Source organism: Danio rerio, chromosome 17 (assembly GCF_049306965.1).
Source record: "Danio rerio strain Tuebingen ecotype United States chromosome 17, GRCz12tu, whole genome shotgun sequence".
Lineage (NCBI taxonomy): Eukaryota > Metazoa > Chordata > Actinopteri > Cypriniformes > Danionidae > Danio > Danio rerio.
This window is the reverse complement of record NC_133192.1, coordinates 5334496-5350589: the sequence shown is the minus strand read 5'-3', so window position 1 is coordinate 5350589 and position 16094 is coordinate 5334496. Positions and strand designations below refer to the sequence as shown.

The following is a 16094-nucleotide window of genomic DNA, read 5'->3' as shown; positions in this document are numbered from 1 at the left end:
TTCCTTTTTTTTCATTTACAAAGTATATACATAAAACTGATGCATGTTTGAAGGTTTTATGAAGACAAATGAAGGTCACTTTATTTTGACGGTCCGTTTGTTAAACTTGGTTACATTGTAACACTCGTCTTTAAATCAACGGGATACACAAGAAAAAAATAAAAGATCTGGTTCAATTCTCTAGTTTCTGTATTCAAATTTTATCATGGATTGAGAGATAGTTTATGTAATAGAACCACAAATGTCTCAGAACAAGTCCTAACAATGAAACAAAAACACAAACAACATTTATACAATAATATAATACAAAAATGGTGAGTGAGGGTAAGTGTGTATGTATTTATATGTGCAAAGTCCAAAGTCCGTAGATGAGAGTATATGCAAAATGAATTGTTCTCACCCGAAAAATTTGAGTCCAGATAATTGTACCATCTTAAGTTGCAAGTGTCCTCTTAGGTAGGGATGGCTGACGTGAAACTGATGTTTCGACACAGTGTCGAGATCCCGAAGCGCAAGTGTTTCGAAACACTGCACCGAAGCATGATCCGAAGCACCCAAGTCACGTGACTAAAGTGTTTCGAAACACCTAGTCACGTGACTAAAGCGATTCAAAGCATCGATCAGCTTAGAAACGTTTCGAGACCTGGCGAATCCTCATTTGACTGCCAAGGTCATCAAACAATCTCTGTGTCATAAGGCTTAGAGGACTGTGTGTTTGCTTATTGATCTTATGCTTTGCATGATGTTTTGGGTTCGAATCCCGACTTGTACAAATACTCTGAAATCATGGTTTTATGTATTTTAATCATGTTTCTGTTTTGTGTAGCCTAAATAGGATACAGCTGCAGTTACGCCATCAATTTAGCATCATTTTGTAACACTGTAAAACAATAATAAATATTTTTACAGTATGGATGGCTTTAGGTAGACATTAATAAAATACAATAAATGGGAAATTTAATGAATAATATAAATAATTCTTGATAACTTCAGGCCACCGTTTTTGATCTAGCAACAACCCTGTTTTAAGACAAAAACAAGACATATTTATTCACAAATTGTTCATTCGGATATCAGACCAATGTTGAAACAAAACGATACAAGAGCAAAGCAGTACCAATTGATTTTAAAGCATTTCAAAACAACTGTCATAGTCTGGCTTCGAAATCTATGAACCCCGCATGGAAGTCTGACACCTTAACCACTATACTATGTTACTTTAAGGATTCAGTATACAAAGTGTGACTTAATCCCTCAATTTGTTCAACTGTTCATTGCTGAAGCTGTTTTAGTGCAATACATAAAAAATGACCACTAGATGTCACTGTAGAGTGGGGTTTCGAAACGTTTCGAAGCTTCGACACATTTGCTTCGACTGTTTCAGTGTTTCACGAAGCCTCGCTTTGGCCACCACTACTCTTAGGATAGTCTTTACTTCAGACTTGAATGACTAACAAGTCTAAAAAGGCAAAAAATCCACACAAATGATTGTCCTTCGCACACGAAAACAAGAAAAAAGGTAGACCTTGGCAAACTCTTACTCCATGTGCTCCTCTGACTAGGGATGGCTGACGTGAAACTGGTGTTTTGACACAGTGTCGAGATCCCGAAGCGCAAGTGTTTCGAAACACTGCACCGAAGCATGATCCGAAGCACTCAAGTCACGTGACTAAAGTGTTTCGAAACACCTAGTCACGTGACTAAAGCGATTCAAAGCATCGATAAGCTTAGAAACGTTTCGAGACCTTGCGAATCGTCATTTGACTGCCAACGTCTTCGATCAGTCTCTGTCTCATATGGCTTAGAGGACTGTGTATTTGCTAAATTATTATGTGCTTTGCATGATGTTTTGGGTTCGAATCCCAACTTGTACAAATACTCTGAAATCATGGTTTTATGTATTTTAATCATGTTTCTGTTTTGTGTAGCCTAAATAGGATACAGCTACAGTTATGCCATCAATTTAGCATCATTTTTGTAACACTGTAAAATGATGGTTGGGTTTAGGGTTAGGGTAGACATTAATAAAATACAATAAATGGGAAATTTAATGAATAATATAAATAATTCTTGATAACTTCAGGCCACCGTTTTTGATCTAGCAACAACCCTGTTTTAAGACAAAAACAAGACATATTTATTCACAAATTGTTTATTCGGATATCAGACCAATGTTGAAACAAAACGATACAAGAGCAAAGCAGTACCAATTGATTTTAAAGCATTTCAAAACAACTGCGACAGACTGGCCTTGAAACCTACTAACCCTGCATGGAAGTCGGACACCTTATCCACTGTACTATGTTACTTGAGGACTTTGTGTACAAAGTTGGGTTTAATGCCTCAATTTGTTCAATCGTTCTTTGCTGAAGCTGTTTCAGTGCAATACATTAAAAAATGACCACTAGATGTCACTGTAGAGTGAGGTTTCGAAACGTTTCGAAGCTTCGACACATTTGCTTCGACTGTTTCACGAAGCCTCACTCACTTTGAGTATGTTATGTGAATGTGTATATATAGTAAAAGATCAACAGAACAGGAAATAGAACACCGATACATTCACCTCACCTCATCCCTTCAAAATAAAGAATCTAAAATAAAAGTCCATTACTCATTTGTATATTCGGAGCTTTAAGAACCGTGAGTATGCTTTACTGCCAGGCCTATTCACACATTTAATGAACATAACAGAAAGCATACCTCAATTATGTGGCAGCGCTACAACATTGCATCTAAGTGAAGTTTCACAAACTAGTTTGAGAGGAGCACATGATGGGAGTGACTACAGTTGATCATTAATCACTAACTAGCCAATCGGATCATTGCAAATTTAATATAAATATCCAGTTAAAGCTGCGGTCACACTGGGGTTTTCCTCACATAGACTTCCATTCATGCACACGCGAATGCGTCAGACCGGAAACGCAGAGTCATGCGTTACGTTTTGTAGGTTGCTGCGGTGCAAAGTTCAAGCTTAATGAACTCTGACCTGCAAAATCGCATTAGTTGACAGCGTGAGACCAATCGAGGATCAAAACGTGACCTCTCTGGACAGAAATTTAAATTTTTAATGCCTGATAATCTTGTTTATTCCCGCCCCTTTTCACAGCGCCGCACGACAGAATTTCGCACACACAAACTCTAGTGTGACTGTAGCTTATAGCTGCCATCACACTTGACTTTTCTTCACATAGACTTCCATTCATACGCACCCTAATACGTCAGACCGGAAACGCAGGGTCATGCGTTAAGTTTCGATGCGGTGCAAAGTTCAAGCTTTGTGAACTCTAAAGCTGGGGTCACACTAGAGTTTGATGATGTGAAATTCTGTCGTGTAGAGCTGTGAAAAGGGGCAGGTTTAAACAAGATTATCAGGCATTAAAGAGCGAGCGATTGCTCCATGTTTTAAATTTCTGTCCAGAGAGGTCTTGTTTTGATCCTCGATTGGTCTCACGCAGTCAAGTGATGCGATTTTGCTGGTCAGAGTTCACCAAGGCTGAACTTTGCACCGCAGCAACCTACGAAATTTGACACGACACTGCATTTTCAGTCTGATGTATTCGCGTGCGTATGAATGGAAGTCTATGTGAAGAAAAGTCAAGTGTGACGGCATCTATAAGCTACAGTCACACTAGAGTTTGTGTGTGCAAAATTCTGTCGTGCGGCGCTGCGAAAAGGGGGGGGGGGAATAAACAAGATTATTAGGCATTAAAAAGCGAGTGATTGCTCCATGTTTTAAATTTCTGTCCAGAGAGGTCACGTTTTGATCCTTGATTGGTCTCACGCAGTCAACTGATGTGATTTTGCTGGTCAGAGTTCACCAAACCTGAACTTTGCACCGCAGCAACCTACGAAATTTGACACATGACGCTGCGTTTACGGTCTGACTCATTCGCGTGCGTATGAATGGAAGTCTATGGGGAGACAAGTCCAGTGTGACCGCAGCTTAACCTGCGAAATTGCATCACTTGACAGCGAGACTAATCGAGAATCAAAACAAGACCTCTCTGGACATGAATTTAAAATATGGAGCAATCGCTCGCTTTTTTTAATGTCTAAAAATCTTGTTTAATCCCGCCCCTTTTCGCAGCACCGTACGACAGAATTTTGCACACACAAACTCTAGTGTGACCGCAGCTTTAAACTTCATTCCTCATCTGTCCCTTCTCCCTCCTCCTCAATTGGTTTGGGTGACATGGTGGCTCAGTGCTAGCACTGGTACCCCACAGAAAGGAGGTTGTTGGTTTAACACTAGGTGAGCCAATCGGCACTCTCTGTGCAGAGTTTGCATGTTCTCTCCGTGCTCGCGTGGGTTTTTCCCGGGTACTCCGGTCTCCTCCCACACAAAAAAACATGCAACAAAAAGTTAGTCACAAGCACCTATTATCTGAAATTAGCGGTCTATTCTTGGGAAGTTATCGAGAACTACCTGATCTTGTATCCCTCCTAATGCTCATTGACCAGGCGGGAGCCTTGGGCTCATCTTTCTTTGAGCTCAGGGTTCTCTCTCGGGACAGCATGCCAAACCTGCTAAAAAAGTCAAGCATTATCTAAGTGTGAACTCTTGAAAAGCCAACTAATTCTCATACGATTATAAGTAGACCATTAAGGTGGGGTTGTTTAAGTTGACGTGTGCTTGGAAAGTTTCTTATAGTCAGTTAAATGTCTGTTGAAGGAGCAGTATCAGCAGATATTAAGCAGACAGTCTACTAATACTCAAATGGACCAAAACAAAGTGTTAGCCAGATGAAATTCCTACACTAAAGAATTACATAAATGTCAGCTGTTCTTAAACCGTTGAATACAGAATAAGTTTTTGAATTATGGTGTACATACCATAAAAATAGGAAAAGTTCATAAGTAAAGACCTCTAAATCCACTCAATATTTTTTTAACTTAGTTAAAATGAGCTGAAACAACACAATCCTTGAAATTTCATTGGTACAACTTAATTAATTTAAAAAAAAAATGTTGTTCAATTCAAATAAATTTAAGTTAACTTGGGGTGCTGTCACACCTAGACTTTTGTTTCAGAACCGGTCTCGTTTGCCCAGTTAGCGCGGTTCGTTTAGCATATGTGAATCCATCAATCGCGCTCAGATCTGCACCAAAACAATCGCTCCGAGATCACTTTAATGAGGTGGTTTCGACTTGACTGAAATGAACTCGGGAGTGGATTGATTGGAGTGAGAAAGCGATATGATCCGAGTCCAGTTGTATCACAGTGTTTTATGGATATGTAATAGGCATACAGCTATATGAAGTGAGAATTATGAGTAGGGCGGGAGGTCATTCCCAACATCCCAAGTCTCCCGAAAGTTTCGTGAGTCTCTTGCACAGAGACTCCCGGATGCCCGCAAACCAGTGATACTCTTATGTGACTTGTTTTAGCTCTTTTGGATCGTTTAGAAACTTTGTAACTTTGAGAAACAATGTAACTAAATCGATTCACAGATGTGAAAGCACCCTAAATCAATTTGTTTTGCGACAACATGAATTGTGTTCCTTGCATTGTTTACAATGTTCTCCTAATAAATATTTATATATATATATATATATACAGTGCTCAGCATAATTATGTGCATCGCATTTTGAAAATGAATATTTTTTTATCAATTTCTCAGGCAATGTATTTTGGTGCATTTAAGCAAAACAGATCTAATAAACAAATATATTTATTAAAATAATATTACAGTCATCAAACCTATTAAGAAATTGCAAGACAATACAATTAAGTTCAAGGTAAGTATTGCAAAAATAAATTATAACGTACAACATTTTTGTCTATTTATTTATTTGTTTGTTTAATATTTGCTTCTCTTCATTTTTCTTTGTTCAGCATTTTTTTTTTAAATTGTATTAAATATTTTTCTTTAACACTGGGATGTCCAAACATGGTCCTGGAAGGCTGGTGTCCTGCAGAGTTTAGCTCCAACCCCAATTAGACTCACCTGAACCAGTTGATCAACCTCCAACTAGCATACTACTAGATAACGATTAGAAACATCTATCTGAGCAGATATTTTCACCATTTCCATTCATAATAGTTTAATAACTCATTTCTAATAACTGACTTTATTGTATCTTTGCCATGATGACAGTAAATAATATTTGACTAGATATTGTTCAAGACACTTCTATACAGCTTAAAGGGACATTTAAAGGCTTAACTAGGTTAATTAGGTTAACTAGGCAGGTTAGGGTAATGAGGCAAGTTATTGTATAACGATGGTTTGTTCTGTATAGACTATTGAAAAAATAGAGCTTAAGGGGGCTAATAATTTTGACCTTAAAATGGTTTTGAAAAAATTAAAAACTGCTTTTATTCTTGCCAAAATAGAACAAATAAGACTTTCTCCAGAAGAAAAAATATTATCAAACATACTGTGAAAATTTCCTTGATCTGTTAAACATTATTTGGGAAATATTTAAAAAAGAAGAAAACTTCAAGTATTATACATGGATCATGCACTATATATATATATATATATATATATATATATATATATATATATATATATATATATATATATATATATATATATATATGGTGCGACATTTATGCTCTTCTATTTAATGCATTACTTTTTATATTGTCTCGTATAACTGTAGCTGTTACACAGATCGATTTCGATTTGAGTGTGTGCGCTACAACGTTATTTAATTGCATTTACTGCCATTTAAAAATATTATGTCATCAAATAAACGAGTTTCACTCGTGAGAAACTTACTAAAGTAATGAATCTAACACTGTAACTTCACGCGTTGTAGCTTCTGTTCTCCACAGGTTGGCGCACTGGCTCTGAATATGAGCGCTGTGTAGCAGTGAGCGTCCTCGACTAAACTTAGTTAATGATCGTCCAGGATCTAAATATAATGTCAAATCACATTAAAGTGACAGTGTTACGGATTAATTTAATGAAACGCTTAAAGACATATAAGGTCTGCATGTGTTTTATTAAACTTGATAAACGATATTGGTCAACCATAAACTTCCCTTAAGTTTCCCCCCTCCAGTTACATAATTAGAAGATCTCTGAGCTCTCCAAAAGAGCGTTTAACCACATGAACCCGTTCGTGTCCAGAGCTGATGAATTCTGTAGTGACATCAGAGAGTTAAACATAAAGACACACGAGGAGAGAAAGAGAGGGAGAGACTTGCGCGCAGTGCGTAAAGGACACACGCGTACCCAAAGCCTCGCGTTTCGCTCTCTTCAAGCCAACAAACGCTTGCTCTTTTCAACAGCACTTCCATACCTGTGCTTTCCTCGGTTTTACCTCAACAAACAAAACACCTACAGCTTTATCAGTGTGACGGATGAATGTGCAAGAAGAGTCGGGCGTTCCTGTGGAAATCTCCCACTGTTTTCCACCAGATAAACAGCCCTTTTCTTTGCTGAAATTTTGAAGATGGGAATTATGAAAGAGGATCAACTTTTTATGAAGACCCCTTCAGACCGCATTGGATTCCATCGCGCCGCAAACTGGAGATCAACAAACACGCGTTTGGAGTTTTAACCGGATCTGAAGAGACCAAATCTCTGATGTGTGAACACTTACTTCGCTGAAAGAGCATACGCTGGTGCTTTTGGTCACTTTTGAAACTAGCATTATGACAGGCTTCGCCTTCTGGAACATCAAGTTGGTTTTATATTCGCACATTGGTTCATTTTAATATTGTTTACCATATTGACATATTATTTATATTTGCATATTCAGTCTGAAATCGCAAGTATGACTTCAAAACTATTTAGTGGACTGTGAACTATGAGTAGTCATTGGCTGCTAATATGATCTCCCCTTTTATCAAACTGCACTTATATTATTAAGGAGAAAGTCTGGATGTGCGCAACCAACTTCACATCAGTTCATGGAAGACCCTCTTGTATCCGGATGGTCGCGCTCCTCACAGCGGCTCTGATGAAGGATCCTCCAAAAGACTCGCAATGGCTCGATCAAAAACGCAATATAAGCTCTCATCTCCTGGCCTGAGCCCGTCTGATCTCCTTCGTCAGTGATCTGTCCGGTTTGCAGAGATCATCATGGTCTCGTCCACCGCCGCGCTAATGGTTCTGATGGTCACTCAGGTGTTTTTTGCGGGCTCCAGTGGACTCGTTCCTCAGGTCGGCCGGTCCTCTCTGTCTCCGGACGTCCTGCACGCGTTTGAACTTCGGCTTCTGAGCATGTTTGGGCTCCAGCACAGACCCACTCCCAGCAGCTCCGCAGTGGTTCCTCAATACATGCTGGACTTGTACTCGGCGCACTCCGTGAACGCAGAGCAGGTTAGCAGACCCAGAGCTCACTTAGGGAAAGGCTCCGAGAGATCCGCCAGCAGAGCCAACACTATCAGGAGCTTCCACCATGATGGTAAGCAAGTGTTTACTTCTCTAGAAACTTCTCCAAATTCCTTTTTTCCCCTCCTTATCTGCTGTATCCTTCATGCCTGACAGGGACTGAGATTATCTACAGACTGATTGATCAGGAAATGGCAGTCTGTTGTTTTTGTTTATTTATAATGCATGTTACAGGTGGATTTAATACTTATTATTCATATTTATTACTTTTATTTTACTATTTACCATTTATATTCTCTGACTAACTTCCGATTTCTGATACAGAAATAATAATAAAAACAATAACTGAAGTAATATTAATAGTAGTTCATTTTTTTACCCTACTCATTTAAATTATCAGCAGAAAAAAAAAGTGTTGTTGGGGGTTAAGACTTTTGAACACTTTTATTCCTACAGTATACAACCCAACAGTATACTTCATCTAATAAAATGAGTTTAGTGAACTCAATTGACTGAAAGTTAATTCTACTCATTTGAAAAGAGTTTTGAACTCAGCGTTGAAGGTAATGAGTTAATTAAATACCTCATTCAACTTAAATGAAGTAATTTCACAGTACTCGTATAGATTAGTTTTTTTTAACTCGAATGGTCTGTTGTAAACTATTTGAGTTGCCTTACCTTATTGGGTTTTACTGTTCTCATTGCTTCGTTTAATCAAATGGATTAAGTTTACAGTACTCATTAGCATTAGTTTTGAACTTAAATGGTTTTTTGCAATCGGTTTCCTCAAACGGTTTGAGTTGCCTTAACTTATTGGTTTTTTACAGTACTCAGTTGGTTTGAGTTCTCTTCATTTATCGTGTTTTACTGTGCTTATATTGCTTCATTTACTCAAATGTATTAATTTCACAGTACTCATTAGCATTAGTTTTTGAAATTAAATGGTTTGAGTTGCTTTAACTTTTTGGGTTTTACAGTGTAATGCATGTTAAAGGTGGATTTCATACTTATTCGTATTTATTACTTTTATTTTACTATTTACCTTTTATATTTTCTGACTAACTTCTGATTTCTGATACAGAAATAATAATAAACAACTCATCATTGAAGTTATATTAATAGTAGTTATTTTTTTTACCCTTTATATGGTCCTCATCTAAATAATTAGCAGAAAAAAATGTTTTGCTGGGGGTTAAGACTTTTGAACACTTATTCCTACACTGTAAAACCCAACAGTCAACTTTAATGAAATGAGTGTAGTGAACTCAACATTGACTGAAAGTTACTTCTACTCATTTGTAAAGAGTTTTGAACTCAGTGTTGAAGGTATTGAGTTTATTAAATACCTCGTTACCTCAACTTAAATGGAGTAAGTTCAAAGTACTCATATAGACAAGTTATTTATTTTTTTTTAACTCAAATGGTTTGTTGCAATCGGTTTCCTCAAACGTTGCCTGAACTTATTGGGTTTTACAGTACTCTGTTGATTTGAGTTCTCTTCATTTATTGGGTTTTACTGTGCTCAAATTGCATCATTTACTCTAATGGATTAAGTTCACAGCACTCATTAGCATTAGTTTTTGAACTTAAATGGTTCGTTGGAATCAGTTTTTTTTTTAAATGGTTTGAGTTACCTTGACTTTTGGGGTTTTACAGTGTAATGAGTGCTTTGAGCATACTCCATTTGAGTAAACGAAGCAATTTGAGCACAGTAAAACCCAATAAATGAAGAGAACTCAAACCAACTGAGTACTGTAAAACCCAATAAGTTAAGGCAACTTAAACCATTTGAAGAAACCGATTGCTACAAACATTTGAGTTAAACTAATGTATATGAGTACTGTGAACTTACTCCATTTAAGTTGAAGTAATAAGGTATTTAATGAACTCAATACCTTTAACACTGAGTTCAAAATGAGTAGAAGTAACTGTCAGTCGATTTCACTCATTACATTTGATAAAGTTGACTGTTGGGTTTTACAGTGTAATCAGTTCATTAAATATCTCATAACTTCAACTTAAATGGAGTAAGTTCACAGTACTTATACATGTATTGATTAGTTTAACTCAAATGGTTTGTAGTCTTTACCGATTTGAGTTGCCTTAACTTATTGGGTTTTACAGTACACAGTTGGTTTGAGTTCTCTTCATTTATTAGGTTTTACTGTGCTTATATTGCTTTGTTTACTCAAATGGATTAAGTTCACAGCACTCATTAGCATTAGTTTTTGAACTTAAATGGTTTGTTGCAATCAGGTTTCCTCAAATGGTTTGTTACCTTGACTTTTCAGGTTTTACAGTCTATATGCAAGTTATAATGTTATAGGTGGATTTTTAATTATTACTTTTATTAAATAATTAAAAATAATTAATGTAAATAATTATTTTGATTTTTTTTCTAATTTTGTACCTACAGTACTTATTATTTTTCTTTTAATTTAAGCTATAATTATTTTATTATTTATAGGGTACTTATTTAAATAATCACCCGATTGACTTTTGAAGACATTTATGGCTTAAATTATTTATATATATTGTAATCAATGTCAATGAAGTGACCATATATGGTTCTTCACCCAATAAAAGATTAATAGCATTATTAAACATCAATCCTTTAAGTACTTGTTTTGCTGATGTCATTTTAAAAGATATCTTTATTTAATATTCATTCATTTTAATTCCAGCTTAGATCCTTTATTAATCAGGGGTTGCCACAGCGGAATGAACCGCCTATTTAAAATGTTGTTTCCATAATAGATTTCAGGTTAAACTTAAAATGCATGACATCTCCTGTTTTGTTAGTTTACCACCTCTTAAGTAATCATGTTGTGCTTTAGTAACGCTGATAACTTATCACTTATTAAGCATTTTAAAGAGCAGCATGTCCAGTAAAAGTCTCACCCTGTCAATGAGTGTAAACAACAAGAAGTTTGACACAGTACAAACTACTGGCATTGATCCAGACAGCCACATCTTCCCATAATCCTTTTCCCTTTCTTTTTTTCCCCCAATGCAAACTGGATCCAGAATCTACAGAAGATCTGTCCAGCTCCAGTGTTAGGACGACGCAGCGGTTCCTCTTCAACCTGACCTCCATCCCAGACGAGGAGTTGGTGACGTCAGCAGAGCTGCGCGTTTTCAGAGAGCAGATCGTGAGTTCGCTAAACAACGCAAGTGCGGGATTTCACCGCATTAACGTTCACGAAATCATCAGGCCGTCCGGTTCTCTTCAGGAGCCCATCACTAGACTCTTGGACACCAGGCTTGTTCAACACAGCTTGAGCAAATGGGAGAGCTTTGACGTAACTCCTGCTGTATTAAAGTGGACCACAGACGGACACCCTAACCATGGGATATTGGTGGAAATATCACACCCAGATCAAGACTCCAGAAAACATGTGCGCGTAAGTCGGTCCCTTCACAACAATGAGGACACGTGGTCTCAAATGAGGCCGCTTTTGGTGACCTACAGCCACGATGGAAAGGGAAACGTGCTGCATTCTCGTGAAAAACGACAAGCGAGGAATAATAAGCAGAGAAAGAAGCATAAAGCAAACTGCAGGAGACATTCCCTGTACGTGGACTTCAGCGACGTAGGCTGGAATGACTGGATTGTGGCGCCGCCGGGTTACCATGCATTCTACTGCCAGGGCGAGTGCCCGTTTCCACTGGCGGACCACTTGAACTCCACTAACCACGCTATCGTGCAGACACTGGTGAACTCGGTGAACAGCAACATTCCCCGAGCCTGCTGCGTGCCCACTGACCTCAGTCCGGTTTCTCTGCTATATCTGGACGAGTACGAGCGGGTCATCTTAAAAAACTACCAGGACATGGTGGTGGAGGGATGCGGGTGCCGCTGACGCCACCCCCTGACACTTTATTTTTGTTTCCCGACACTAAACTTTATTTATAATAAAGTAAACACATATTTTGGAAAGTATATAAAATATATTTATGTTCACTATTGGGAAAATAAATATTTTAATCAGAGTTGAAGGCTTCTGATGTGCTTTTCCATTAGTTCCAGTATTATTATGCAACTGTTTTGTCCATGCACTATAGAGCTGTAATCGAGCCATAAAAACTAGCCGGATAGTGCCCGAGGGTGCTTTCACACCTGCCTTATTTAGTTCGATTGAATCGCACTAGAGTTCGTTTTCCCTCTTGGTGCGGTTGGTTTGGGCGGGTGTGAATGCAGAGTGCGCACCAAAAGCGGACCAAATAAGCGTACCGAGACCTGCTTGAAGAGGTGGGCATGGTACGCTTTCAAACGAACCCTGGTGCAGTTCGTTTGTTGTGAGAATATGATCCGTACTAAAACAGGTCAAGCCACAAAAAGTACTGCACCTTTTGGATTAATTCAGCTGCGGTAGGCAGATGCGCTGTGCATTATGGGATATGGAGGAAAAATATTTGTTGACAGCATTTTACCAACAGAGAGAGAGAGAGAGAGAGAGAGAGAGAGAGAGAGAGAGAGAGAGAGAGAGAGAGAGAGGGGGGAAACATTAGTTGAGGGATCGTTGGTAAAAGGTAGGGGTGTCACGATTTCGATTTTTAATCGAAATCGATCTAAATTTATGCTCAATTTCGATTATCGAATCAAAAAATAGAATCGTCGATGCTGCCATGCCCCCATGTCACGTCAGCTTGTCTTGCCAAGCGGGAAAAAACAGGCTTGTTGAAGTGCTTGTTAAACTGCTGAAGCAGGAGACCCGTCGACAGAACTTAAACCCTCTCCTCTTTCAATGAAGTGTGTAAGCATTTTGGATTTCCAGTGAGTTATGTTGACAACGTTTGTGTTGTCGACAAAAAAAACACAGTTTTGCTCTGATATGTACATATTACGTACGGTTTGTCCGATAGACAACACCGGCATCGCGATCCTCCGCCCGCCCCCGTTGCAAATCCGCTCGCGAAAAGTACACACTCAGGCCCTGTTTACACTGTCTTTGTTTTTAAATGGCATTTTAGAACGACAACGATTTGACATCCACAGTGGCGTGTAGCATTTCTGAGCAGCCCTCCTTCCTCTCTACCTCTGACACACACAGACGCACACACACAGCCGCTCGAGACAGCAGGTTCAGGCAGTCAGAGGACTGCTTCAATCTTTCACTCACTTGTACTTAGTCATTTTAGCGAACACCTCAGATACTGTTGGCTGGTTTCTGTTGGTTGTGCGTCTTTTTTTACCGACGCCATTATAACGACACAGATCACTGCCTATTCACGAGTCCCGCAGAAAAAAGTGATTGACAGGTGGTTATTATGTGTGTATCTTGCCTTTATTCATTTACTGTATGATTTGTTTATGGGTAAAACAAAGACCATGCAGGTCAGGTAGTTTAAACAGTAGGCTACAAATAATGAATTGGTTATTAATTAATTAATTATTCATAATCAAAAATCGAATCGAATCGTGACTTTAGAATCGAAAATGCAATCGAATCGAGGATTTGGAAGATCGTGACACCCTTAGTAATAGGGCTGCTCGATTTTGGAAAAAATCATAATCACGATTATTTTGGTCATAATTGTAATCACGATTATTCAAAACGATTATCAGTTGAAGTCAAAATTATTAGCGCTCCTGAGAATTTAGTTTTTTAAAATAACTATTTACCAAATTATGTTAAACAGAGCAAGGAATTTTAACAGTATTTCCTCTATTCTTTTCTTCTGGAGAAAGTCTTATTTGTTTTATTTTAGCAAGAATAAAAGCAGGTTTAAATATTTTGAAACCCATTTTAAGGTCAATATTATAAGCCCCCTTAAGCAATATATTTTTTGATTGTCTGCAGAAGAAACTACTGTTATACAATGACTTGCCTAATTACTCTAATTAAGTCTTTGAACTGCACTTTAATCTGAATGCTTGTATTTTGAAAAACATCTAGTAAAATGTTATGTGCTGTCATCATAGCAAAGATAAAAGAAATCAGTAATTAGACATGAGATATTAAAACTAGTATATTCAGAAATAAGTAAAAAAAAAATCTTGAAAAAAGAAATTGGAGGAAAAGGGTTGCTAATATTCAGGAGGGCTAATAATTCAGACTTCAACTGTATATATACAGGTATTTTCCACCCTGCAAAGGAAAGAGAAATAAATACAATAGAATAAAAATATGAAACAAACTGTGCTTTAAGCATCTTCACCCTAAGAAAAACACTTTAGCTACAAAAATCCTTCAGTCAAGAGCAGTGAGGGATGTTCTCGTCGTTTGATTAATGATAAAACAGGCAGCAGCATTTCACACTGTCACTTTAATGGTTTCTCTTTCACGTGTCTTTTGATTCTCAACTCGTTTGTTTATTACACAAATGAGGGTTAATATGAATAATCACTAATCACTGCGTTTTGACACCTATTTGACCAGTAAATCGCTCGCGTTAAGATAACTTTAGATGTCTGCGCTCATCTGCTCATCTCAGTGTGCGAATGAGACCGAATGCTGACCGCGTGCTTAAATGTGTGCGCGTGTTGCACACACACATAAGCATGCGGTCTTTCGCGCTTTTGGTATATGATGCAATAATCGTATATCTCGATTAATGGTTTTTCATAATCGTTAGAAGCTATAATCGAAATCGGATTTTCGATTAATTGCACAGCCCTAGTTGGTAATATTTCCGCAAGATGAGCATGTTGCAGTTTAGCTAAATTAATTCACGTCTCCTCCTGAAGTGACGCGCGATGCAGTAAAACCCTGTTTTCCAGCCGCAGCCGCGCTTCATTCTCTAAAGCAGGGATACAATTATCCAGCGCAGTCGTCCCTTCATAGTAAAAAGCGAAATTTTTTGTCTGCCGTTTTTGTTCACTTGCGGGAGTTCATTGGCATTTTCCCGCACGTGAATTCTGACCAATCAATAAGCAGTTTAGGAAATATGTTCAGCAACATCTGGCCAATGAGAGATGTGGATTTTGTCAGATGACTGCATTTTGGTTCGTTTCAACTGGTTCGGACCAAAGCCAGCAGTGTGGTGTGAAAACGACCCAAAGACGGCAGAAGATGCAACAATGTATCATTTATTACCCTTGGTGCAGACCAAATGAAGCGAACTACAGATGTGAAAGCTCCCCGAGCCTGACAGAATTCGGCCTGCAGCATGACAGCTTTATTAACAGCTATTTATAAGCCCGAACCTGTTTATAGCCCGACATTATTCATATGTGCTCAAGCACACAGCTCTTTTGCCTTTTTTCGAGAATGAGTCGTTTATATGTTTTAACATAATTTATTTGTAACAAACATAAGCGATAGGCCACTTGAAAGTTGAAACAAAGAAATAAAATAAGTCCTCTGTAACATCGTAACATCTCAGCACTCTAAATAAGCCTAGGTACACACACTTAGCCTTTAAACTGGCCAACACACCAATGAAAAGAGGTTATTCTTAACAAATTAAATTAAAACAAATTCTAAATTATGACGGGTATTTGTCAATAACGAAATTAAGATAAAGGGCTCTATTTTGATGGTCAAAGCGCGGGGCGCAAACGTTTTCAGGGCGTGTCAGAATCCACTTTTGCTAATACAAGGATGGAAAAATCCACTTTACGCCGTGGCGCATGATCTAAAAGGGTTGAGCTTATTTTCTTAATAAGTTATAGGTGTGTTTTGAGAATAAACCAATCAGAGCCTCATCTTCCATTCCCTTTAAGAGCCAGTTGCGTCGCGCCATGGCGGATTTGCTATTCACATGACGACTTTGTAAGTGAAAAAACAGCGTTTCACTAGCAAGAAAACAGTTAAACAGAGCATCTGCAGCACGAGAACGAGAGATAAATTATTA

The 16094-nt window shown here is 38.1% G+C and overlaps 1 protein-coding gene across 1 annotated transcript; it reads left to right on the top strand.

The window, feature by feature from the left end:
• The first annotated feature begins 8042 nt into the window (after positions 1-8042).
• Positions 8043-12157, top strand: bmp2a (bone morphogenetic protein 2a). Its single transcript, NM_131359.1, is given in 2 exon segments — positions 8043-8367; positions 11322-12157. Coding segments are annotated over 2 exon segments (1161 nt in total).
• Positions 12158-16094: the final 3937 nt, after the last annotated feature.